This window comes from Cuculus canorus, chromosome 2 (assembly GCF_017976375.1).
Source record: "Cuculus canorus isolate bCucCan1 chromosome 2, bCucCan1.pri, whole genome shotgun sequence".
NCBI classification, from domain to species: Eukaryota; Metazoa; Chordata; class Aves; order Cuculiformes; family Cuculidae; genus Cuculus; species Cuculus canorus.
In genome coordinates this window covers 157991992-158019688 of record NC_071402.1, presented here as the reverse complement: position 1 = coordinate 158019688, position 27697 = coordinate 157991992, and the positions used below count along the sequence as shown (strand labels likewise).

At 40.9% G+C, this 27697-nt stretch overlaps 1 protein-coding gene across 13 annotated transcripts in view; it reads left to right on the top strand.

Annotated features, from left to right (window-relative positions):
* The window catches only part of OBSCN (obscurin, cytoskeletal calmodulin and titin-interacting RhoGEF), a 201046-nt gene that overhangs the window by 113570 nt on the left and 59779 nt on the right, over window positions 1–27697 (top strand). For 9 of the 13 annotated variants that reach the window (XM_054057971.1, XM_054057959.1, XM_054057967.1 and 6 more), the window contains 22 exons: window positions 331–597; window positions 1259–1531; window positions 4941–5207; window positions 7511–7783; window positions 8675–8947; window positions 12297–12569; window positions 13795–15147; window positions 15756–16034; window positions 16395–16473; window positions 16833–16951; window positions 17765–17962; window positions 18390–18422; window positions 18528–18626; window positions 19077–19295; window positions 20097–20163; window positions 22072–22100; window positions 22407–22535; window positions 23374–23513; window positions 24235–24435; window positions 24751–24833; window positions 25455–25628; window positions 27022–27181. In XM_054057971.1, the coding sequence (XP_053913946.1) occupies window positions 331–597; window positions 1259–1531; window positions 4941–5207; window positions 7511–7783; window positions 8675–8947; window positions 12297–12569; window positions 13795–15147; window positions 15756–16034; window positions 16395–16473; window positions 16833–16951; window positions 17765–17962; window positions 18390–18422; window positions 18528–18626; window positions 19077–19295; window positions 20097–20163; window positions 22072–22100; window positions 22407–22535; window positions 23374–23513; window positions 24235–24435; window positions 24751–24833; window positions 25455–25628; window positions 27022–27181 (4988 nt within the window). The remainder of the gene's footprint in view (window positions 1–330; window positions 598–1258; window positions 1532–4940; window positions 5208–7510; window positions 7784–8674; window positions 8948–12296; window positions 12570–13794; window positions 15148–15755; window positions 16035–16394; window positions 16474–16832; window positions 16952–17764; window positions 17963–18389; window positions 18423–18527; window positions 18627–19076; window positions 19296–20096; window positions 20164–22071; window positions 22101–22406; window positions 22536–23373; window positions 23514–24234; window positions 24436–24750; window positions 24834–25454; window positions 25629–27021; window positions 27182–27697) is intronic. The other 4 variants (XM_054057969.1, XM_054057968.1, XM_054057962.1 and 1 more) reach the window with 3 other exon arrangements.

Sequence of the window (27697 nt, the reverse complement as noted above, 5' to 3'; positions counted from 1 at the left end):
GCTGATCCCCAGGAGTGTCTGGCTGTGGCACAACTCAAAGTCCTGCTCTGGGCTGGGCTTGGCATTGTCAGCAGGTGAGCTGAGGTTCAAAAAGAGGGTATATGCCAAGCTGGAGAAGTTACATGCAAGGCTGGATGGGGCCTTGGGCAGCCTGATCTAGTGGGATGTCCCTGCCCATGGCAGAGGTGTTGGAACTGGACGATCTTCTATGATTCTATGATCCTCAAGGTCCCTCCCAACCCAAGCTATTCTATGATTCTATGATTCTATATGATTGTATGATTCTCACCTCTGAGCACTGTCACTGATGCAGTTGCTTCTCTACCACAGTACTACCCGTGCTGTTTAACAAAGAGTTGAAAAACGTAGAGTCTGAGGAAGGGGGAACAGCTGTCTTGCACTGCGAGATCTCCAAACCGGACACCCCCGTTGAGTGGAGAAAAGGAGGGGTGGTCATTCAGCCCAGTGCCAAGTACGAGATGAAGCTGAAAGGCAGCGTTGCTGAGCTGATCATCCATGGTGTAGAGCCTGATGACTGTGGGGATTATACCTGTAGCACTGGATACGAGATCACCACAGGTTCTGTTTATGTCCAAGGTAAGGTGAAATGTGGTGGATACGTTCTGGTTTTGCTGCCTGGATTTCTTATTCCAAAATCTTTAAGAGTAACTGGCCAAACTTGTCTCAGATGCAAACAATCAAAAGCTCGTTCATTTCTTTCCTGATTTCAGTGAAGATATAAACATATCCAGGAAGAGGTTGGATCAATGTTTATAAGCTAAGGTAGCAGATGAGGGTACTGCAGAAAATCTATTTGCTTGGAAGAGTGGTCATAAAAAATACTGAGATTCTTTTTGTTACTGATTACAGCTTATATAATTATTGATATTACTTTTTCAAAGCGCTGTAAGTAAATGTTTAAATCTTAAGCTATCTTTCTGCCTCCCACCTCATTCAATGTCAGTGCAGGTGGCTGCAACACACAGGAGAGCCAGTTGTGACTTGGTTGTGGAGTAGAGTTTCCTCCCAATGGAACAGTGTTTACAGACACACTGTGCTCACAGGTTGATGAAGGATGGAAAGTGGTTTCTAAATCCCCTAAAGAAAATTCTAGTGTTTTTTTTCCCCTGGAACAACATTACAAGTTTCACTCTCCTGGACAACTTGCACTGTTGCTTGGGCTGGTTCTACTGGAAGAGACATGTCTATGTTTATGCTTTTGTTTTCCTCTGGCACCTTCTCTCACTCTGTTATACAGAAGAAGCAGCAGTCATAGTTTCTGGTTTAAAGAACACAGACGTCTTTGTGGGTGAGTCAGCCACGTTCACCTGCGAGCTCTCACACCCGGGCGTGAAGAACGTGCAGTGGTGGCTCGATGGATCTCCCCTTCACAACAACTTTGTGACTGAAATCTCTGAGCAAGACGGGATAATCCACACTTTAACCCTAAATGATGTGGCATGCCATGACTCAGGCACTGTCACCTTCAGAGCTGGGTCCCTTATATCATCAGCTAAATTATTAGTCAAAGGTATTTTTTTGTTAGAAAGAAACACATGGCCACCTCTGGACTTGCTCAGTGCACTAGTGCTTCTGCCTTCGAGGCTACCCTTACTAAATCCCTTCACACTTCTTCCGTGTCCTGCAACCCTCAACTTCTGCAAGTCACCATACTCACACCAGAAGTCTTACAGGTATGACCACAAACCTTTTTTTCTGTGGTGCAAGTGAGAAAGGGTTGCAGGATTAGGGCATCTGACATCTAAGTAGAGCTGAACATAAAGCACTGTGGTAGCACCTGATTTTTTTTTATCCCCCCTTCAGCTGTTTTTATAATATCACAAACATTATGTAGCTGGAAAGCCACAGTGTGCTGCTCTATAGCCAGGCTACTGGAACTCAGATCATTACATTCCCAAGACTGTGGACTGTTCTGTTAATGACTCCAGAGCTCTTCCTGGAAACCAAAAGAGTATACAACATTGCAGTTGTATGGTGACAAAATGAGCCTTGTTTGTTGTCTGCCAGAACAGTAATGGTCATCACAGCACTAACAAACATTTCTGGTCTGTTGAGTAAATATTTTTCTCATTTGGTAAGGGTAGCCACAAGCTGCAAATAACACTGAGCTCCAGACTTCATAAAGCAAGCTCTTTCACATCCAATCCTTTTACAGCCATTGGGAAAAGTTATTTTTCAGACAATTATTCCTTATTCCTTGTTCGGAAAAGGGATTTTATATCTCCATTTGTTATGTAGATATAAAAGGTTAAGAGTTCTTTATTAAAATCTACCCTGATGTTATAACTCTCTACCGTTAGAGGAATGATCCACAACAGAATTGTAGGTGTAGTCAGTGGTTGATGTCTCCTTCTCTGTATAATGTGTCCCTTGTACATTCAGAAAACGTAAGTCTCTGCAAAGACAAAATGCTGAATCACTTTTCTGTGATATCAGATCGATATGGCAACAACACAGTGTGCGAATCCTACAAATCCCATAGTCCATTAGTATAAATTTTGAGTTTCACATTTCCAAATGCAAAATTTGTTTCTGAGCTCTCTGGGCAAAGAAATCCAGTGGACCTAAACCATAAATTTAAAAAAAAAAATGAATAGTTAAGTATTCTACTTGCTCAAACAAAAGGCTCTTGAGAAGTTTTCATTTCACAGCATCATTGATGTTGGAAGGGACCTCTGGAGATAATCTAGTTCAGGCCCATGCTCATGCTAGGACACATATTTGTGTGGCTATTTTGAGCTTCAGTTAAGGATAGATATCTTTAATGTGGACCTGAATCATGGTAGTATGTGACTATAACTGGATTAGAATGAGAAAGGTGTTTAAAAAACATGCCAGGTACACTATGCTACATAGTATTTGATTTAATAGGAAAGTAAAATAGTAGTAAAATTCTAACTGTGCTTGTATTAACAGCCAATTTCATGTACTTTTTGTTCAGAAATTTAAAAATAGATCAGTCTACAAGCTAGACGTATTTCAGTCTATCTAGCTATCCGTGGCTTGTTCTTCATCAAGGAACAAGTTGTCTTTCTCATTGTTCCATGTGCCCCATTTTCCTGGTGTAAGGCATGCTTGTAGCGGGATATGTTGTATAACAAGTGAGATCTCATGACAGCTTTTCTTTTTGGTCCTTCACAATATCATTGCCCTACAACTGAATGCAATGCAACAATTGCATTCATTTGGTGGCCCAGCATGATGGCATCTTCATGTATGGATGAGGGGAAATGGAAAAGGTTGAAGGAGCTGCCATCTTCTTCTGCCCCTTTGAGCAGGGTGAGAACATGTACATGTTGGCTCCTAAGTCCTGGGGAGCTTTCTGACATTCTGCAAGGGTAAACAGGGCCCCAGAGGTCTTAGTAGCCTTCCAGTGGCAAAGAGCAATGGGGCAGTGGAACCAGGACACCTTCCTTGTCCAAGACCACAGGTGAAATTTGATACGATGTCTACATCTTATCAAAAGAGATGGTATTATACTCTTAGCTGCACGTATACCTTCTTGCTTCTTCAGATACCTCCTCTCCATAAACACACATGCAGACACACAGAGAGGTACACAGAGCCTTGGAGAGCAGGATCAAACCTTACAACAAGTTTCCAAACAATGTTGGCAAAACTATCTTTGCTTCTCAAAGTCTGCTGATAACAGCTCTGATGCATCAGTTTCCAGAGGAGTGTTTCAGACAGAGGTTCAGTGTAGTTTATTTTCCTGACTTGGGATCAAAAGAACTGTTTGAAATATAAAGACATGTATCACCTTTCTTTGGCTGTCATCTTTTTATGCCCCATTGTAGCCCCATAATTCTTTTGGCAAAGTTGACACAGTTTTGCTGAGAAGAATGTTGCAGAGATACTGCAATTTTCAGACTTCATTAAGATATTCTTTTTAGCATATTTGTTGTCATTATATACAATTGGTTGGTCGAATTTGACATCTTGAGAGGAACCTCTTGGCTACTTTGGAAACTCATGATATTTTGAGGTTAGATATATATGCTGTGCCCTACAGCTGCTTCCTGAGAAGTTTAAGAGCAAGACTGGATGCTTAAAAGCAGCTTCATGGATCTCACCTTCTTCAGGGAAGCTTCATCTCTAGCTTCTCTCAGCATTTTATGGGCTCTCAATCTGTGATTGCAATGGTTCATGCTGCATCTCTAGATCAGCTACTATAAAGGAAATCATATTATTTTTCCCCCAAACTACATCTCAACTGCAGAGGTACACATGGTTAATTAAAACAATAAGTACCTGCCTCTTGTGAAGTGCCTTTTGTTATTACAGTTATCCTGGATCTTTGCTCCTCATGTTGCCAATGACTCCTAACATAGGCAGTACCACCACAAGACAGTAATGAATATTTGCATTATAACATTGCATTTCTTTCCAAAGAATGGTTAAAATTTGCTCATACAAGGAGCCTCCAGTAAAGTTTGTTGTGTTTTCCTATTGCCATGTGAAGCTGAGAGTTAAAGGAAAGTATTCACAGCAGCCTCTCCATTGCAGTTCTCTGTCTCACGGTTGAGCTCCTACGACGTCCTGGGAAGCAGAACTGTTTCCCATCCAGTGCTTCCTCTTCTAGAGGATTCTCTGGGAGAAAAACTAAGCCTGGAGGGAATCCCAGCGGATGCTCTGCACAGAAGTTTATATTCCGGAATATTAGAGCACAAGCCTTAATTGCTAGTGGCCCATTTTCCAGTGTGGCAGTTACATTCTAATGTAGCAGTTTTGCTTTAGTCCTGCTTGATGCTGACACAAGCATAGACTAAACTGCTAATCCCCTGTGTGACCAGTCAGCTTCCTGCTTGCACTGTCACTCTGCTTGCTCTTCACAGACTCTCTGCTTGTCAAAACTGTCTGAGTTGCAATTTCCATGAGGATCCACTAATGCATGTCCCTCCTGACGTGTTGGTTAACAGATCCAACCATTGAAGTGGTCAGTCCCATGCAGGACATAACTGTTGATGAAGATGGCACAGCAGAGTTCATATGCCAATATTCTAGGCCAGTACACGCCATATGGAAGAAAAATGATCAGGAAATACATGCAGATGGGCAGCGAGTGATTATCGATCAGGACTGGAATGTAAGCATGTTAAAAATTAAACCTACGGTACCAGAAGACACTGGCATCTATTCTTGTGAAGCTGAAGGCATAAAAGTGATGGCTACACTTGATGTTCAAGGTGAGGTCTTCCAGCCAAAAAGGAAGACTATAATGGGTTCCAAATAAAAGAGGTGGAAAAATCATGGCAGCACCTCACAATAAGTGTCACATCAGATACCTGCTCTTTGGTGTTCACTCAAGCATTGATAAGGATGAGAAAAGTAGTTGGGGGTTAATGGTAACTGAATATCATAGAATCACAGAATGGTTTGGGCTGGAAGGGACCTCAAAGCCCATCCAGTTCCAACCCTCTGCTGTGGGTGGGGACACCTTCTTCTGGATCAGGGTGCTCAGAGCTGCATCCAGCCTGGCCTTGAACACCTTCAGGGATGGGACATCCCTTACTTCTCTGGGCAACCTGTTCCAGTGCCTCACCACCCTCACAGGATAAAATTCTTTCCTAATATCTAACCTAAATCTCCCTTCTTTCAGATTAAAACCATTCTCCCTCTTCTTATCCCTGCTCTCTCTGATAAAGTGCCCCTCCCCCCCAGCTTTCTTGTAGCATTTCACTGGAGCTTAGTTCTAATTAACACTCACTCATTACACCACTTACGCATCATACCTGTTCTACAATAACTGGAACATCCATGCAATGATGTGTCCTGCTGAATTATTGTGAAATCACAAATTTAATGTTGGTCCAAAGGAAAAATGAGAGTACTTTTTGCAGTTACACAGTTCCTTTCACACACAGTGTGCCTTAATACCAGTAGCTAATGGATAGCGTGGAATTTCATTTCCAGCTAAACTAAGGTAGCTTTTTTACCTAGTTCAAAGACTAATCACTCAGGAATCACCTTCTGACTTAGAATCAGCATTTGTGAGAGCCCTGAGAAACAGCAAATAAAAATAATAACGACATATTTAGGATTTTTTATTGATGTTCCTTATTTTTTTCTGCTGTGCATGCAATTCTTGGTTTTGGCCACCAGGTGAATTAGTGTGATCAGAAAGGGCAATGGTTTTGATTTGATTTCTGAATATTGGTGTTTTGTTAGACAATTATGCCTTCTTGCTTAACTGGTAGTGTGAGTACAGAAGAGCAGGATATTATTTTTTTATAGTATTTTCTATGTTGTTAAGCACTTTCCATTTTAGGGATTAACGAACATAATCTAAGGCATCCCAGAGGAGGCAGGATTTGCAATTGGCTGCTTTTAGTAGTTAGGGAAACTAGCAGCCCAAATGTGCACAAATAAACAGGTCAGATTTGTTCAATCCAATTTATGCATTCTCAGGACTTACAACCCCCTCATTGTTCTCCGTAAGTAAGAACATTATAAAAGATGATTTTTTTTTTTTTGTAGTAACTTATGGCGTTTTTCACTACTAAATAAATTGTTCGTTTTTCGTAGAAAACTTCTACATAGTGTTTATAAGGATCTAAACAGGAATATCTCAGGGTATTGGTTTATATTATAGATCACGCTGACCTTTGGATGGTGGTTGTGTAAACTCTATTTACTCAATCATGTGTTCTTGCTATTGTGCATGCAATTTCTCCATGTAGCGAGTCTAACATGAATTATATTCACATGCACCAGCCCATATGTAATTTTGCATCAGGCTGAATGCTCAAGTACAAATGCCAGCTGATGCATGACTGCGGGCAAATGGAGTGTGTAGATACATGCATGTGTCTGACCACACAACTCCCCACACACGCATGAGAAAATAAACTTAATACGTTATCACCAGGCTTTTGTAATAATTCAGTGATTTACTATTCAAAATACAGATTTTAACTTTCTGTGTGTTTCCTAGAGGCTGACTTGCTAACTCAGAATACGGTCACTATGTCTTTGCCAGCTATAATATTCTCTCATGTTTGCTATCCATTCAATATAGTAAGATTTTATCATGACCAATTAGCGGATTCACATTTCCCCAATTATAATAATAATTGCACTGCCTGGGAGTTCTCTGGGAAATATTCCCTGCTGTGGTGCAGAAGGAATCTAATGTACTTTAGCTTCCTGAGCTACCCCTTCCAATCAACTGTTGGCTGATTCACATAAACACTGGGATTTTTTTATCTTTATTTGTGAAAACAGAAGTCATGTTTCTGGAGGAATTCTAGATGACATACTAGAGATCCTAGAGGTTTGTCATTATTTTTAAACTGTCTCACTACTTAAAAGTGTTTTAAAATACATTATTGTGTTAGAACATGCTTGAAATCAACAACTAAACCACAGTTTTCCACACTTTTTCCATCAGCTCTCCAGCAGTGGGAATCATCCAGTGCTCCAAGGATTGTTAATATTCAGATATGCATAGCCAAATAAATTAATAGTGTTTGTTGTCCTTCTTTCTTAGCCAAGAACAGCATTGTCCAGGGCTTGGAGAATGTGGAAGCTGTGGAAGGAGGGGAAGCCCTGTTCGAATGCTACCTTTCCAAACCTGAATGCTACAACTACAACTGGCTGATTGACGATGAACCTGCCAAAACTACAGAAAATGTTGAGATGGTTTATTTTGAAAATGGGCTCAGGCATCTTCTGCTGCTGAAGAACCTAACTCCCCAGGACAGCTGCAGGGTGACTTTCACATGCAGCGATGCGGTGACCTCAGCCTTCCTGACAGTGAAAGGTAACTGAAGCACTTGTGCATGGGAAGTCTTAAATTTCTGGTTGGAAAGGGCAAGTGAACCAGGAAAATAGGACATAGCAGAGAGGAAAAGTTACGTTTGTTGCTTGCTTCGTACTTAAATCTTCCTCTCACACAATAAACGGATGATTTTTTAACATTTCCTTTTTTCTTGTTCTGTTGCCATGACACTGTTACAAGCAGCATCAGTTGGCAATGAGTTAGCAGCAAATAACTGTCTTACAGCTGTCATTGTTCTGATGAATTGAGTTGTGTTTATCATAGAATCATAGAACTATTAATGCTGAAGACCTCTAAGATCAGTCCAAAGATCAGCTTGGCACCACTGTGCATTTAAACCATGTCCTGAAGTGCCATAGCTACATGATTTTGAATATTTCCAGGGAAGGAGACTCCACCACTAACCTAGGCAGCCTGTTCCAATGCTTGACTACTCTTTCAGTGAAGAAATTTTTTCAAATATCCAATCTTAACCTCCCCTGGTGGAAGGTACATCAGGGCTCTAGAGATGACAGTTACATCAGCAAAAATATTTTCTCTGCATCCTTGTATTCTGCTTGCCACTGTGGGAATCAGAGGCCCTGTCATAGTACAAGAACATATGTCCTTGGTCACAGCACCGTATCTCCATTATGGCTCTCCACTACTTGGGAAAGGAAGACATTGCTAGGATGGGTTTTGTTCCTGGAAGTTTTGGAATGTTTCAGTTATCAGCGATAGATTCCATTCTAGTGATGTACATAATGTCCCTTTTAATGATGTCCTTGGTCTCTAAGGCCTGACCATTCAGAAGTTCAACATAAATATTCACAAAATCTCTTGCCGGCATTTGTTTCTGTAACCGAGGGCTTGATTACCTATTTTTCCCTACAGGATGGCGCCTGCAGATTTTGCAGCCTCTCAAAGATGTGGAAGTCCCTTCAGGAGAGAAAGCCACATTTACCTGCGTTCTGAGTGAAGCCGTTCCAATTAATGAAGTTGCCTGGTATAGCAATGACATAGAGATCCAGTCAGATGAGGACTGGGAGGTACAAGCAGATGGAAACAAATACAAGCTTATTCTGAAAAAAGCTCAACCACATCATTCTGGAGAGGTGACCTTTGCGTCCAGGGAAGCAATTACATCAGCCAAGTTATCTGTGATAGGTAAGTGTCTGCTGTTGAAGCCCAGTGGCACTTGAAACATCAGAATTTGGTGTGGAACAAGCATATTGAGTTCTTTTATCTTTGTACTGATTCTTCTCCCTTTGCCTTGCTTGTCTCAAGCCAGTGCTCTTAGCCTGAAAAGGTGCTGCTGGGCAACTTGTTCTTTGACCAGTTTATCTCATCAGAAGAAAATTATATCAGGCTAGTGATGGTAGAGATGTTCACCAGCTTTCCTTTGCTGCAGCCTCCTGTAAAATGTAACATAGAATCTAGTGGGAATCAATTTACTCGGAGTTCAATACTACCTTCAGTAAATGTGGGCATGGAAGAAAGCTGAACTAGAGTGCAGACGGAAAGATTATCCATGGTAGCAGAGAATCCTCTGGAGTCTGCTATTGTACTCTAGTGCAGGACAACCAGCATTGCAGATCAATGAACTGCATATTAAAATCTTCGTATGGGTGAGATCCAAGAAATACTCATCTCACACTTCAGAGATACAAGAGTGAATAGCTCTTAGAGTACTTCACAAGTAGAAAAGATGGTAGTTGCTTAATTCCCTCATGGAACAGGTTAGACCAATGTCTCATCAATGCCCATTCCAGCACCCAAGGTCTGACTCCTTCCCATAGTGCGGTAGGTGAGTCACCCAACAATGGTCATGCCAGCACAACCACAGTGATGGTTGTGAGACAGTTGTAATGTGTTTTAGCTGTACACTGTAACAGAGATCTTCAAAAGCCACTGATTTACCATCCCTCCTTTAAATTATTATCTGCCTGTCTGATGAACTCTCAGACTTTGAAAGATCCCTTGCATCTTCCTTTCATTTCCACAAAAGAATTTGTTGTTGATGGTTTTAAAACACTGCTACCTAATTTTGGGCACTTTCATTTTAGGAATTACTAACTAATATCATCATGAATACCCATGGTATTCCCTATGAAATTTGGCTGAAAATAGAGAAAAGAAGCTTATATATGACATGGAAAGGAATTTTTGGTGTGTCCAGAATTAAAGAACAGGCTGTTGACCTTATTTGCCTTTAATTTTTTGGACTGGTATATCATGGCAGGTCATTTACTTAGTAAATACCTTGAACTTTAAGACTAAATGAATTATTTCTGTCTTCTAAACCAAAGTGTAAATTAGGGGAGGAACATTTTGCAGTACACTGAATGTGACCATCAGTAGCCAGTCTGGTAGGACACCACTCCATTGCTAATATGTGTTTATTTGTTTTTACTTGATGCTGTGATGTATGTAGCAATTACACAGAAAATTGGGTGACTTGCTATTACATTACAAGAGTTACTCTATAGTTTGATGATAACTTGATAACTTGAGTTCCATTAAGGTTAGACCTGAACTGTGCAATATCGAAGCCCAAACGTAGCAGGAAAAAAACTGCAATAATATGTGACATTAAGTAACTGAGAGGACAGCTGGACAATGAATGTTTATCCATTAGAAGTATTCTGCTTCCTTGTCATTGCTTGTAGAGAGCTCTTGGTTGTTTTGGTATAAAGCATAACTGCTCATGTCATACATCACAAGACCTCTGTTGTGCCTTCAGCCCACCCTGATCCACCTGAAGAACCAGAAGTTTTAAGTAAGAACAGTCACTCTGTAACTCTGTCTTGGTACAAGCCGCTGAGCGACGGCGGTTGTGACATCCTAGGCTACAACGTGGAGAGGAAAGTCCCAGGTATTGGCTGGCAGTCATGCAGCAAGGGCATTATTCAAAACACGGAGTTTATGGTGGACGATCTCACCCCAGGTGAACCCTACAGATTCCGCGTCTCAGCTATAAACAAAGTTGGGGCCAGCGAGCCTGTGCACTTCCCTCAGATGGTGCGGCTAGGTGAGAAAGGAGAAATGTCCCCATGGAGGACTGCAAGCTGCTGTAGAACTTGCGTTTCGCATGGCATGCCTGCTTCACCCATTCCAGGTGTCTCCTGGAAACGTTCACTCTGCAGCATCTTTCAGTGCTTTGCTGCCAACACAACAGAGAAAAAAGCTTGGGAAATTTGTTCTGGACTGCTGCAAACAAAACCTGCTGTGTTGTCAGTGCTCAACACTTATTTTCTCCAAACTGCATCAAGCTGTCTTGCAGCCTGCACTGCATCCTTGTATTCTCCAGTCACCGTGAGTTTCTTTTCTGGAGGAGTTAAAATGGAATGAGTCAAAAGGGGCATGCTGGAATGCATTTGGTATAACCAAGACCCTGGTACCAATGCAGAGGGTGGACAGTGTTGTCTTCTTCACCCATCTTTCTCTTTCATTGTATTCTTTGCATTTTTTTTTTTCAATGACCCCCACAAGTAAGTGCTGGAGGACACAGTTCCTTTGATCTATGTTGGTGAAACTTTGGAAGCTACAATGGAATGGAGAGCCACTCCATCAATCTTTCTTTTCTTGCAACTCTTTCAGCAACAGCTGAGTGGCAAACCGATTCCACAAAGCGGGATTAACAAAAAAAACAGTATCTTCTTTTGCATAAGACTCAGACACGCAACGATGTTCTTGCAGCACAACAACTGCTGGTGCTGGATCCCGATAACTCTGCATATATTGACTTCATCTACAACAAACCCAGAGCATTTTAGGAGTGGTCCCCTCACCTTGGTGTAGAGGGGCAGATTATGCTCAGGAGTGTGATGCTTGTGGGAGCTGAGCTGTGTGCTTTACCTCCCAGTCAACAACTCTGGGTTTAAAGCTTTTGTCTTGAGTTCATCTTGAGCATTGCTGTTGTACAAATGGCTTGTCATTGTCAAGCCTCCTTCCAAAGTAAAGAAGATACAGATAACTGTTATTTTTAAATTCTTTACACTTTGTGAGAATTTTTAAAATCTTCCTAAGTTAGTGTAATTAAATATCTTTTTCTTTGGTTTTATTTTTTATTTTCACAACTAGGATGACTGCTGCATTCAATAATATCTTTTCATTTTTATTCTTTTTATTGTTTCTTTCTTGTCTTCAGAACTTCTTCACTTCTAAGCATTAAGATCTGCTAGAATTTGTAAGACTGCTTGAGTACTGATGATGGGTAAATGAAGATCAACAGATAAACACAGGAATGTGAAAAATTGCAAGCACTTTTGCATGTGTATATTTAAATGGAGCTAGTTTAACCTCTGTGAGAGGTCGTGTAGTTATTTTGGTGTTATCGATGGAAATACAAATGTTGGATGCTGCCAGTGACTTTTATTCCTTTGTTTGTCGATAACATCCAAAGAATCTATAAATTAAGGATGGGGCATTTGAATACCTTGTAGCTTGATTTGGAGTGTGTTAAAGACAGATTATGATATGTTCTTTGTGTTAATTAACTTTTCTGTAATTACAGAGCCTCCAATTACAGTCACCCATCCTTTGGTGGGAGGATCAGTGTCAGAAGGGGAGGTGGCGCGCTTGGAGTGCAAATTATCAAATGAAACTGAAGAGAGAGTGAGATGGTTCAAAGGAAAAGAACAAATACAAACTGGAGGGAGATACGAAATCCTTTCTGATGGAAAAAAACAGACACTCATTATTCACGCGTTTAAACCTGAAGATCAGGATACCTACACCTGTATGGTTTCTCCAGAAGTCAAGTCTGTTGCCAGCTTATGTCTTGAAGGTGCAGAGAGTACATTCCTGTGATGTTAAATTAGTTCTGTTTATGGGCATCCAGGGGCAGCTCCACAGCTTGGATTGGAATTAATTTTCTTTAACAAGCTGTGTCTAAAATCCACAAGGAATTGTTATCTCCCTGTTCAGTTTTGCCCAGTATGTTTCAGAATCCCTAACAGCTTTGAGCTGCACAGATAAGATTTTCCTTGAGTCTGATTCTTAAGGTGGGATACAGTTGCTTCTAAGCAGGTTTCAGGCGCCTTTTGAGATAGCTTGGGTTATACTCCCTGGCCTTGCCAGTTCCATGTCCTGGACATCCCAAATGGCTTTGGGTTATAGTGCTTAGGAAGTTGAATTGTGCTCTGTAGGTGGGATTCAGTTCCCTCCTCACCCCTCATCCCATCCCCCAGGAATCCAGTGCCATTGAGGCACTTGATGATATCACCCCTGGCCAATATCTCCTCCTCCAGAAAGACCCAGATCACGTGTAGGTCCTGTCTTGTATCTGAGAGCCACTCATGGATGTCCCAGACAGCCTTGAGCATCTCAAATGGCACTGGGTGCTATGCAAAGGCAAGTCAACGTGTCCAGAGGATGAGTCCCTTCAGACTTACGCACATCTGAACAGGCAGGGACCTCCACATGAGGTGGGAGTCTCAGCGTCCATTATAGCCAATGGAGATCTAGTCAAGAAAGCCAGCAAAACCCTGTCTAGCTGTAAAATAAGCTGAGCTTGAATAGCCTTCCAGGCTCCACTGACAGTCTTAGCTAGATATTCATTCAACTGCAACACTTTTAAAAGGCAGAAATTTATTCATTGGGTTCAAATGTACGAGAAAAAAAAAAAGTTAGATCATGTTTTAAGTCCATGCATAGAATCACAGGAAAGACTTCTGAAAACAGTGTAGTCCACTCCCTTTTTCGAAGAAGGGTCTCCTAGAACAAGTTGCCCAGAACCATGTCCAATCATATTAAATTCACATTTTGTTCTCAATAGAAATCATAGAATCATAGAATAGTTTGGTTTGGAAGGGACCTTAAAGATGATCTAGTTCCAACCCCCTCCTTGCAATGGCAGGGACACATCCAACTAGATCAGGCTGCCCAAAATGTTTAGTTAAATGCCACTGACAGTTTTCTGCCCAGGCTTTTGAATAACATTTCCATGTGCTTACTCAGAGATTACTCATAGATTTTGTCTTTCAACATATAAACAATTTAATTCTCCTCAGTTCCCACAGTGACAATGCTAAAAGAGATCGCCAGGGAAACACCCTCTGCAAGGCAAACAGAAGAGCTAGTGGATGGCAATGTCCAGCCCAGCTTGCCCCCTGAGGCTGCTCAGGAAGGAGATCTTCACCTCCTGTGGGAAGCTCTAGCCAAGAAACGCCGGATGAGCCGGGAGCCCACCTTGGATTCCATCAGTGAGGTGCCTGAAGAAGACGAGAAGCTTCAGAAGTTGAGGAAGGAGGAAGCAGAAATGTCTCACTATTACTCAGAGGAGTACTCCACGTGTGATGAGCTGGCTAGGACAGGAGAAGCAGATTTCTCTTTCACAAGCTCAGACGATGAATCTAGAGCTGGGACTCCTTCACTGGTCAACTACCTCAAGAAAGCTGGGAAGAAAAGTGTCAGTGTTACTACAAAGGTTCAGTCCATCTCTACAGGCACATTATGGAAACAGTGGGAGAAAACCAGTGTGGACACTGTTGTGGCTGCAGGTACTAAGCCAGCTGAACCAGAACTACCAGATTTAAATGATCCTTCCATGAACAAGGCTGCTGTGAAGATCCAGGCTGCTTTCAAAGGATACAAAGTCAGGAAAGAAATCAAGCAACAAGAATGTCCAGTATTTATGGAGACCTTCAAAGATTTCTCTGGTGAGCCTGGAAGCACTCTCCACCTTGAGTGTGTGGCGCACAGCAAAACTGACATGAAAGTCCGTTGGCTGAAAGATGGGGAAGAGCTTTCAGATGGTCGCTATTATCACATAGACAATTACAGTGATGGGACCTGCTCTTTGATTATCACTGGCCTGGACCGGAAAGATGCGGGTAAATACACCTGTGAGGCATCCAATAAATTCGGAAAGGTTTCACACAGTGCTAAGGTGGTTATTGGCTCTGAAGAACTTCAAGTTCCTCAGAAGGAGAAGAAACAGAAACAAAGCACTGACAGTGAAACAGAGAGCTCATCTGGCAGTGAGCTTGATGATGCTTTCCGTAAAGCAGGAAGGAGACTTCATAGACTCTTCAGGGCCAAGATCTCGACAGAGATATCTGATGTGGAGGAAGAGTTATTTGTCAGTGCAGATGAAGGGGACGTAGAGGTAGTTGACCATCAGACGTATCGTGAGGATGACCAGTACATCTACATCAAGTTTGAAATCTTGTCTGAGGCAAAGTCTGCTGCCACACGATTCCGAGAGATGTTTGGGGCTTTGGGAATTCCTGTGGAGATTGACATTTTGGAACAAGGCCCTAAAAAGATTGAATTACGTATTGGGAAAGCCACGCCACCCTCCCATGGGAAGTTTGTACCACCAGTAGTAAGACCTCCACCACCTTTGCTGACTTCTGATACAGGTGGGTGAAACAAACTTATTTATTCTATGGAAAAGATAACTGGAGCAATCAGAATGTTATCCTTTCACTCAGCTTCTAGAAAAATATCCCTTTGATTTTCATTTGATGATATTTTACTGGAAATTTTGCACTTTTGGAAAAATATGACATTTTTATTCTTTCTCATTTTGAGGGAGAGGAGGGACATTAGTGATGAAGGAGAGGGTTGCAAATCATCAACTTATCTACAAAACTGCTTTGCACAATAGAAGTCTCCCTTACTACAATAATATGGCCATAAATGCTGTGATTATTATACTTAAATCAGTGAAAACTTAAATCAATTTCAGAACAGTTCTGAGGGGAAACAAAGACAATTTTGCAAGGAGAGGAACAAAGGCAATATTTAATTTGCAGCTGTGATATTGCAGTGCTTATGATGTTATGGAATATATTCATAGTGTCTGCCAGGGAGTTTCTTCTTGATTGTTATGGAGAAAAGATATCACTCTACAATTAAAAACTTAGAAGCCAGAAGTCTTCAGGCACTGTGGAGCAGTGTTCTTAACATGCATCTTTCAACATAACTGAGTTTTTCCTATCTTCTCTCTTATCTACCCTGACTTTAGCTCCCATGTTCATAACCGAGCTCCAAAACCAAGAGGTACAAGACGGGTATCCAGTCAGCTTTGATTGCATTGTCATTGGCAAACCACTCCCCACAGTTCGCTGGTTCAAGGATGGGAAAGCTATTGAAGAAGATGATCATTACATGATTAACGAGGACCAGGAAGGATGCCATCAGCTGATCATCACAGCTGTGGTCCCCACTGACATGGGAGTTTACCGTTGTCTTGCTGAAAACAACATAGGAGTTGCTTCAACCAAGGCTGAGCTTCGAGTAGACTGTAAGTTGCAAAATCACTGTAGAAAAAAACAAAATAAAAGGGTCCTCCTCAGAGATGGATAAGTATTTTTCAAGAAAAAAACATTTACATTTAAAAACAGTATGCAAAGCCCACAAAATGTTTCTCTTGCAAACTTCTTGAGTTCATTTGGATTTTGCCAGTAACGAGGCAAGACTCAGAGGAAAGCTTTCAAATATACAGAAGTGTTCTCCATAATACACAGTTATATGGGACCCTGCTGCATTAGCAGCGTGAAACTGGACTGCCAGTCACTTACATTAGTGGGGAAACAATAATTGCAGTGAGAAAAACAGTTTCAAAGCTCAGATTATAAAAAAACTTCTTTTTTCCATTTAACAGTGACCAGCACTGACTATGAGACAGCAGCAGATGCAACAGAGACATCCTCTTACTACAGTGCTAAAGAATATATTTCAAGGTAAAATACTGAACTCCAGCACTTTTTAACTTCTGGCTCTATCAAATCAATATGTATGTTCATATCAAGCTTGATTTTGCTACATCTAGAAAGGCCAGTTAAATGTCCTAAAGGAACAGCCAGACTGCTGAGATGAAATAACTGCAACAGCTGGATGTTTATCATGTGTAAACTTGCTCTAGGCTAGTCTGGATATTTCTTCATGGTATCATTCCGTTGCTTTTAGTGTCATATGGTTCTGAATCTGTTGTCATGATGACAAGACCTGCATACTGAATTAACCTAAAACAGGTGATTCTGATTCCTAACTCTTTTTTGGATTGTTGACTTTCTTCTTTCTAACTCCCATTGCTTCTTAGCCGAGAACAAGAGGAATCTACCACTGAGGAGGAGCAGTTGCCCCAGATCTTTGATGAGCTTCATGATATTCATGTGGCACCTGGAGCACCACTGGCTAAATTTCACCTAAAGGTGAAAGGTGAGGGGAACCCACAGCTCTGTCAGTTGTTTCAGTTTTGCTATCAGGTTAATGTGCTGGACAAGTTTTTCTGATGTGCTTTTCTCCAGCTGTGACCCCAATCTGTGCATCTTGCATCACATTTGCACAATCCAGCTAGAAGAATTTGTTCATGCTGATGAACATTGACTTTTGCAGCAGACTCAGGCAGATTAAGTGTGTTATTCTGTGTCCATGTCTTCAGGCATAATTACAGGCATATGATTCTTAAAACTAAGCCCTGTAATACTCTGAGCACATTAATTATGGAAGAGTAATAAGGAATTAAAAAAGATAGCAAGAGTGTCCTTTATTGTCTTCAGTAAAGGAAATTGTGCTGGACTTGCTTTACTCCGTGCAGCGGTTGCTGCTACCACCTAAAAACTGCAAAAACATACTCCTAGTTTTGACTGTGGTAGGAAAAGGTAGGGATTCTCCTGTTTTCTCTTATTGCTGCCTATAAAAATGATAAGAACTGTTTGGGGTTCAACTTTTCTCTTTGCACACATTGCAAATCAGACCTTAGTGTTACCTTTCCAACCTGGAAGGCATTTGCACATGCAGCCCATATGGGGAGTGTCAGAAATTAAGGAGACAGGAAAGAGCTTTTAGCAGATAAATAGAATTTAATGAATTTTCAGCCAATCCTAATTGGGTAAATCCTTGAAACAGCAGCCCTGGGCAGAGCTGAGGATTCCTTGGCTCCTGCTCAGAAGGATCTGCCTGTTTGGAGATAATCCCAAATTGATGTCGCCAACACATTCTGTTCTCCATGTCTGTAACTGCTTCTTGCAGGGTACCCACATCCTCGTCTCTATTGGTTCAAAAATGGAGAGCCATTAAAGGCCTCGGATCGCATCCTGAAGACTGATAAACAGGAATTCCACTCACTGGAAATTCGTGATGTCACTAAAGCAGATGCTGGCCAGTACTCGATATTTGTCATCAACTCTGCTGGTTCTGCATATTCATCAGCCAGACTGATAGTCAAAGGTTGGTATTGGACTATTTTTGGCACCATTTTTCTGTTTTCCAGTAGATACTTCCATTATATATAGTTATTTTTGTTGAGAAAGCCTACCAAGGTAAGTCAAGTGAGGTAGGCAAGTTTATAGATAAAAGATAACATGCCTTAATCGTTCACTTATAAAATGACTGTGTTCTCAAGATGACACAAGTCACTTCTCTAAGGTCTGACTGTTGTCTCATAAACATACATTTTATTCCTGCCTAGCCTCATTAGTTTTAATGGTTCATTATATTGAAACGAATGGCCATAATATCATTTCTATGTAATAATCATACTAACATTGCTGTGTAATATCTTCTGCAAGGGGTAATCCCTTGGAGTTACTTTATTTTTCTCCACCTCATGGACAGAAGAGTATTTGTCATTCTGTTTTTCCTCCTTGTGTTACAGATTCTGATGAGAAAGAAAAGCCAGCAGAAACAGGTGAGAGAAGCCATAGCAGGTGATAACAGAACCTTTAGGAATTTTTTGGTAGTCAGAACTTACATAGAAGGTGTCACCATGATTCATCAACAATATCATTTTCAGATTCCCATGAGCCGCTGATACCACCAAGATTCCTAGAAAGATTTACTAATAAAAAGGTGAAAAAGGGAGCAAGCATCACATTATCTGTAAAAGTTGAAGGTAAGCGGATAGACATCTTGCCTCTCTGCCCAATAGTTATGTTAAATAACTTCATGGCACATTATAGACTCTCTAGACTGATTGTAACCTTATATCCTGTATCCAAAACCTGGAACTCTACTCTTAAATTTGTAGTAGACTTTATATGCTTTACAGAAAAGCATCTAACTCATCTTCACCTCCATGTTCCTGTACTAAAAGCAGGAATAATAACACTTACTAGTGTTGTGAAGATGTGTCGATTAACAGTTTTGGGCTTACAAAAATTTTAATGTCTTTATGAGTGTGCTGTAGAAAGATTTATGTTCCTTTATTACATATTATGCCTGTTAGTGTTGGAAGTGCATCAGAAAAGAGATCAAAATAGCATTTATTCACAGCATGACTCATAATTGTAAGGAAGGAACACTATTAGGAAAAACAAAGCTCTTTGCATTGGTTTTTCTTTAGGACATCCACCACCAACTATTACTTGGCTGAAAGAAGAGTCTCGGGAAGACATCCTGTGGATCAAACCAGACACTCCTGGCTATAAACTTGCCAGTTCAAATATGCATCACAGTCTAATCCTGTTGGATGTTAAAAAGAAGTACAGCGGAGCTTATACGTGCATTGCTACCAACAAGGCTGGCCAGTCCATCTGCACCGCCACCCTGGAAGTTGCAGATGGTAAATATTTGTTATGACACAAACACATTCTCTATGTTACCTTTCATACAGAGCCTAAGAGAGAAACAAGTGCTATTGATAGGAAAATTAATGAAATCACTACTGAAAAAAAATGCATTTTTCCAAGATTAGCCATGATTTTGCTTGCCTTGCAAAGGATTACACTCTTTACTATATAGTGTTTAAATTTCTGAACTTATTCTGGATAAACAGCAGCATCTTTTCTGTATAAGCAGAGGAGAAATCTAAGAAACAACCCAATTAAGCACAAAGGAAAAAGGAAGAAAGGTAATGTATAATAACTAGAAAAAAATCACCATTTGAAATATTTTGAATGCTTCGCTCCTAAGGTATTTTTCATTGTAGAATTGCCTCAAGGTAGTTAGAGTTATTTGATTCCCCTTTTGCAGTGCTTTCCAGGTTCTCTGCAGGCACAATTCTCTCCATTAGGATGGGGGACAGGCAAATACAGGCTGGGAGTATGGGCAGCACTGTGAAGGACTTCATTTTTCTGTTATCTTTCCTCGCATCCAACATTTTTACTGAAAGAAGAGCTACAGGAGCATAGCTAGAGCAGCTTAGAGAAATGGGGCCATCATACACCTACATAAAGATGAGGAAGAGCAAACTAAATGTGTTGTATAAGTGGGAGTATTTATCCTAGGTCAAGAGATACTTGCGGGGCAGATTCAATATTCCAGTGTTTCTGGTAATCTGTATCTAGAAAATGTGCCTACATTAAATACATAGAAAGAACATGCTCTGCCTTCTGTCCTCTAATGATAAACCCTAATCTTGCAGTGAAAGAGGCTGAAGTTCTGACCCAGGAGCGCGTGATGGTGTCTGAAGCCATCATGACCACACTGGGGTAAGTGGTTGGCCACCCAGGCGGAAGCGGAGCAGAAGTTCTGATGACTCACTTCTAGGCAGTGCTCACTTTAGACAGTTTATGTCACGGCTAATGACATTCATGTCTCAGCAATACAGTTTAAATAGTTTAAGGTCCTAGGATGAAAAGTGTTGTGAATACTCTAAGCATTTATGCTTGATTGTCAGGGAGGACAGGAATAAGGACAAAAAAACCCTAAAAATTGCGTAGGTTGTATAAAACCCTACTGTTTCACCTCCTAAGCAGAATGCCGAAAAAAAAAATGACAGAGCCAAGGCCTGACTGTTACTTGCCAACATTGAAACATACTGATCCTTCACCAAAAAAGAAGTAGATGAAAATGGTCTGCTCATAAACTACTTGTTTACAAATCCATCTGAAGAATGTCCTCTTCGATTTGCCATTTAGGCTTGTGTACTGCACAAATACAGTGTGAAAAGCTGTATCCATCTGAACACACATTAGTTTCTAGAATATGTCCAGCCTAGAAGGCTTGACCAGTCATCTTCTGGAGTATGAAGAAAGCTATAGTGTGAATTTAGCTGTTCCACTGCAGCTTCTTCCAAGGATGTGCCAAGGCTTTGTTAGGCATACTTGGTGATATATAGTTTATCATACATCACATAAAACGAGCTTTCTCCTGCTTCCTTTGTACTAACAGAGAATTAAGGCGAATCACGTTGGAATCATAGAATCATATAACAGTTTGGGTTGAAAAAGTCCTTAAAGATCATCCAATTATAACTCCCTTGCCACTAGCAGAGACATGCCCCACCAGACCAGGCTGCTCAAGGCCCCATCCAACATGTCCTTGAAAACTTCCAGGGATGGGGCATCTACAGCTTCCCTGGGCAACCTGTTCCAGTGCCTCACCACCCTCATTATGAAGAATTTCTTCCTAATGTCTAATCTAAATCTTCCCCCTTTCAATTTAAAGCCATTCCTCCTCATTCTATCACTACAAGCCCTTGCGAAAAAGTCCCTCTCCAGCTTTCTTGTAGGTCGTCTTCAGATAAGGTGTCCCTGGTTGTGCAATGAAAATTTATATCCTGCCTCAAAAAGAGCACAGGAATAGCAGAGATGTTGCTTTCAGGACGTTATATCCTAGCAGAGCTGTACCTTGGGAAACACTACAAACTCTATGAATCAGATGGAAGCAAATGATGGTAGTTATTCACAGATGTGAAGCCATCTTCACTTAGTGTTGACAGTATAGTTTCCTTCCCCTTTTATGCTGGAATGGATTAATGAGATTCTGGTAAAAGCTGTAATTGTAGCAAGGGTCTTTTTGGACCTCAAAGCTGCTGCAGTATCAGTAGACAGGTTGCTTCTCCAACACACAGGCATCTTCATGTGATGGAAGCAGATCTCTTGGCAGACCCCAGCATTTGTGTATTCTCCAATCCTTGGTTTCATGGTGAAACCACTGGAAATGGTTGAGCACAGAAAACTGACTGAGGCTACAGATCCCGCTTGAGATAATGTTTTAATCTGTAATAACTTTATTTCAGTGTCAGATGAGAATAAAGTCCCGGCAGCACCTGAGAGATGGATGCTGCTCCATCCTGCCACCCACTCCCTAAGCAGCTGGGTCATCTCAAGCTACATGAGAGTCAGGAATAAGGAGAATTATCAGATAGGGCATAACTCAAAGTTTAAGTCACCTAAGTGTTTCTGTGCCTATATGAGCCAGATGGTCCAGTTCCCATTTCTTACTGTGGCTTTGGTGAGTATCAGTTACCAGCACCTGCAGTTCAGATCAGAGTCCTAATCTAGATATTCCCAGCCTTCACATACTATGTGTGAGAAAGAAGTGTTTCTCATTTAGCTCTCCTTACTACATATTTCAGCTTAGCTTTTAATTCTGCTTTACTCTTTCTTTTTCAGAGATATTCATCCCTCTGAAGCAAGAGAAGGTAATAAAAGCTCTTTTTCTCTCTCATACTCTTGCTCTTCACACCTGCAGCTGAGATAGTTTGTTTATTTCATGATTAACACCTACTTTTGTCCTATTCTCTTGAAACCTTCTGAAATATTGTGACTTTTCAAGACTTCTCTTTGTTCAAGGGTGAATTATGTGGATGAAATATGAAGAAGCACAGCTTTAAAAGCTGGGAAAGGGAAGAAAATTATATCTTCCTTCCACGGAAACTTCTGTTACTCAAAAAAAGATGACTTTCAAATGATATTGCCTGCTTAATAGAACATTCTCTCTTTTCCAGGAAACCTTGAAGCTGGTAGAGAAGGTGTACCCAAAAGCCCTATTTCATTAGCTGATGTTGGCTCAGAAGAGTTCTTCCAGAAACTGACCTCGCGTATCTCAGAAATGGTATCTGCAAAAATAAGTCAGGGTAAGCAACATGGCAAACACTGCTTAATTAGTGTAGAAAAACTCTGCTATCTGTTTTTAGATATCCTTTGGACTTCAAACATCAGTGAGATTTATGAAACGTATTTTGAGGCAGCCCTCCTACATAAGCAACGAACATCTGTAATTGTTTAGGGCTAAGTATTTTTTGTAAGAGCCCATCCAAACCACATGTCTTAGTCTACAATTTGGAAGGAGAAATACAGTTATGGCAATAAACTGAGAAGGCTTGTGTCTATTTTGTACACACAATATTTAATTAAAGAAGCCGGATTAACTTTAAGCTTTAGAGTGGAGGGCAAGTTGTAAAAATGGAAGTGTATATTGAGTGATTTAGGTATTTTGAGTTCCTTAGATATTCATCAATCCCGAGCCTGAAAGCAATCCTGTTTTGAAGACTTCCCACATCTTCAAGTTTTAGCTCTCAATGAGTTTCTAAAATCAAGTTGAGTCTGAAAACTGTGTTTGCAGCTACATAGTAGTCAAATGATTTGTCAAATTAAATGAAAAATCCCAGTTTATGTATCATATACTGATTATCTTGTCGTAAAATCTTATCTGGAAGCAAAAATGGAGGAATTACCTCGCCTACAAATATTCTTGCAGTGCAGTAGGCAATACGTGCAGTAGAGACGTAACTTCAGGTATTAGAATATCCTAATTATTTATTTAATCCTAAATATCAACAGATGGCACTAAATACTACAAATGTTTTTTTCCTAGGGAATTTTGTCTTTATGAAACAGAAAATTATTACACATTTGGCTCACATTCAGATTGGAGATCTTTGTTTCACACTTTGCTGTCTCTCTACTTTTTAGCTACACTTAGAGTGCCAGGAGCAGAAAGTGATGATGAATCAAGGACTCCCTCTGCATCTCCTCGCCATGGGCGATCCAGACCTTCGTCCATTGCTCAAGAGTCCTCCTCTGAATCTGAAGATGGGGATTCCAGAGGAGAGGTATAGTATCTTTACAGACAAGTTTGACACAAGAGGAAAACTTTCCTGAGAAAAACCAGTCTTCTAGGGTTTAAGAATCTCCACTCCCTTTAGGGATGTACTTCACTTTAGTAGGTATATTTCATAGCTAAATATTGGGTCTGTGATATAGAGCACAGAGAATCAAATCCTGATGCTCATTGTGTGTCTTTGAACAAGTTATTCAAGTCCCCATCATCAAAACATGCCCATTATTTGGCAGCTTTTGCTTTCATGGATGACCTTCAGAATGTAAGAGTGCAATTTCTATTAGCCTTGGGTAAAACTGGTCAGGAGAATTTTGTTGACAAGTTCTTACTGAGAAAAATGAGAATTTTGTAAAAATTAGAATTTTTCTGGGTGTTCACTTAAAACATTTCCTAAAACAGACCCCAAAATTAAACCTTTGGCAATATTGACCTACTTTGGTATTTTCAGGACCACTCTTTGTTTTCCTTTGGGAGCAGATTTCACTGCTCGGTGACATAAGTTGGAAACACCTCAGACAGAGGTGAAAATGTGGCCTGAGCCTCCTTGAGACTTAGTTTTCCACCTGCAAAAAGCAAGAGGTGATTATCTTTGTCATAGAAGAAGTGGAGGAAAAAAACCCCCAACATTAAACACAGATAAACACTGATGTTCTGCTGGTGTTGCTGTGTTCTTTTTTTCAAAGCACAAAATAACTGTTGTTTCATGTGTGCAGATCTTTGATGTCTACATGGTCACAGCTGACTATGTGCCTGCTGCACCTGACAAGGAGACCATCACTTTGAAGGAAGGCCAATACGTGGAAGTCCTTGATTCTGCCCATCCTTTGAAGTGGCTGGTCAGGACTAAACCAACGAAATCTAGCCCCTCTCGACAGGGTTGGGTATCTCCAGCCTATCTGGACAAGAAGTTAAAGGTGACTGATCATCTTTAATGTAAAATTATATGTTCCTGATGCAGTTTAGAGCCATCCCTTCTGCATAGAGCGATATACAAAGAGGCTGTTGAAGGAGTCTGTAACATCATTGGGCTTTGCCATGTTTTGATTAGACAATGTTTCTATACGTGTGCAGGGGTAACTGGGTTTGAATGGCGTAATCATCCTTCAGCAAAAAATAAATTTCCAACTAGTTTAGGAATTTTTGAAAGGGACTATTGAACATACAATTGAGATTCCTCAGTGTGAGCTGTTAACTTAAAAGAATAATGTTTGATTTTTCTTGTATTTCAGTTGTCACCAGAGTGGGGAACAACAGAAGCTCCTGAGTTCCCTGGAGAGTTTGTTTCTGAAGATGAATATAAAAGGAAGCTGAGGTGAGCTGACATCATTTGGTATTTGCAACCTTGAGTTTTTCCGCCTTTTTAACTAAAATGAATGTTAGCATCCAGGTCCCTCCTGTCAGAGTCACTGTCTAAATTGTATTGATTGAATTCAAAGAAGAGGTTAACATGATCTAACTCTGGAAGCCCTATGCTTTCACAAAAATCCTGAACTTCAGTACCTCTATACATTGGGGTTCCCCATCTTTGTTTTGTTTCACAAAAATCCTAAACTATCTGAAGACGGAATGGAAGCACACTCAGAAGAGCAGCTACAACCTTCCGTTGCTCCCTCGCAGAGCAGCACACTGTCAAAGAGGTGTTTGCTTTCTTGATTGCATAAAGCGGCACTGAAGTTGCCACTGTCTGCTTTACATAGATCCTTTTCTTACTCATGCTCTGTTTTGTCTGCTCTAAGAGTAGATGTCTGTAGGTGTCACTCCATGAGCAGTGCATCTAGGTTCCTGTTGTGGTTAAAGGGAATCTAGTCAACAGATTCCAAGGAGTCTATTCCTCTGACCAAATATCCCTATTTCAGAGCCTAGAAGTCTCTCAGCACATCAAGGATAATTGTGATGATTTCTCTGTGATTTCATTTTCTCATCTTCCCTTCAGTGTTCTTATTCAAGAGCTGTTGATCTCAGAAGAGGATTACATTCAAGATCTACAGTTCCTCCAGACTCACCACCTCAAGTACACTGAGACCTGTCCCAGTGTCCCAGGAGCTGTTGCCAGTCAGAAATCTACCATCTTCAGAAATTTTGATGACATTACTCACTTCCATTCCAGGTGGGAATTACCACGTGCCTTCATTTCAGACCAAAGAGTGACTCACACACCTGGTGACAGAGACACAGTAGCTATTATCACTGTGAATGATGCGAAACACTAGTAGTGCTGAGGTGCAAGGGAGCTGATCATTCTTTTAGGTTGAGAGATGCTACATCTTAAGGCAGAGTGCAGGGCTGGGACCCTTCAGAGCTTCAAGGCTCCATGTATCCAGCTTATTTATTAGCCTTTTAAGCAAATTGAATTGAGTGAGTTATTATAAAAAGGCAGCATGGTCTTACAGGCACTTCAGTGGTGTCTTCATAGAGACACACATTCATCTAAAAATAATGCCAGTGTCCATGCATTCAAAACACACCCAGATGTAGCAGGTTGCCCAGGTGCAATGCCATGGGATAATGCCTCTGCCTCCTCCAAGAAAGGATTTCCTGCAGACCTGCTGTTCAGAGTGAATTCCCGAGGCTGAAATAATTATACTTTTCAGGGAGAGGCGGTGTTGCACAATGTCTTATGTGCCTTAGGCTTTCCCTTGCAAAGAGGCTTCCTTTTGCACCTTGCTGTCTCATAGGAGGTGATCATTCTTACAGAAAGTTCCTGCAAACAGCACAAGAATCACCCTTCCCTGTTTTCCTACTCTGTTGTCCTAATTTTTGTGTTGCCTTAAGGGGAGAGGTGTGTCAATAATGTGTACGCACAAAGCTCAACAATCAGTGAGTGCACAGCATCGTCCCCAATAAATATGTGCTCCCATTGGTGCATCATAAGCAGGAGCAACCAATAAGGAATTTGAGCAGGGTGCAATGAAAAGTATATAGTTACTCTGGGAAAAGCTTTATAGGGGCACCACTTCTGCAATGAGGAGAACACTTAGGTGGGACTTTTACTGTCTGAGACATGAGAATATATTTCCTGTCTCTTTGCTCCTCCTACTTCTCTCTTTTCCCTCTGGTTTTGTTTTATTCCCAAAAGGAACCTCAACTGCTAGAGCTGATGTATTTCATCAGCTACTGACACTGCTAAAAATCTTTGTGAGTGTGAATCTTTCTAAACATCCTTTGTGAAACACAGTAAGGAATCCCTGTCTTCGCTCACGTGAATGGCTCATTGATCCTTAAACTGAGGAATACATCCCAACTTGAGCCAAGCCCCTGAAAGTCATCCCTAACTTCCTTGAAGGGTATTTCATGAATTCAAGCTAGGAAGGGCAGCATCATGCTAGATGGAGAGGCACTGAGAAGTTGAATGTTAATGCATCTCTCATTTCCCTATAATTTCCATTAATTTGTGTTAGCCTGAAATTATCTGATTTAAAGCCCAGGATGCTGGGACTGTGTTCCAGCCTTCATCTTCCATCACCTTCTCATCAGATGTCCTTTTTTCTTTATCTCCATAGTGTCTTCCTCCGAGACTTGCAGAAATGTGACACTGATGATGACGTGGCCATGTGCTTTATCAAGCACAAAGCAGAGTTTAATAAGTACATCCAGTACCTGGTGGGGCGGGTACAGGCTGAATCGATTGTTGTCAGCAAAGCTGTCCAGGATTTCTACAAGGTAAAACACCCGGAGTACTTGCAGAATAACCCACTGCATCAAGATGTAGTTATTCATCACAAATGTGATGCTGGAAAATATTATTAAAAGTTAAGATCTTTGCTAAATATAATAATTTTGTGTTCACTGTCCAGCTCTTCCTGGTAGGTACTATCAATATGGGAACATTTGCATTTGCTTATGCATTTATGAATATTATAAAGATTACACAGATATGAATGTGGCTGCAATTATGTAATTGTAATTCAGGGATGTAGTAAGGGTCACCATATTATAAGACCAAGCGAACTCACATAAAATGTAAGCATAGATTGGCAAGCGCAGTTTCTCTGTTCCAGCTGCTCAGGATTGAAGTTCTCTAGTGAAAACCCACACACAACACTCCAGATCCATGAGCATACGCATGTTTGTGGATCCTTTGAGTGGCAGCATAACCCCTCTGACCATTCAATACTCATGCCAAGATCCTGGGCACTTTTATGGTCTCCATGAGATTCCTACTCAGCTAGTCCAGTT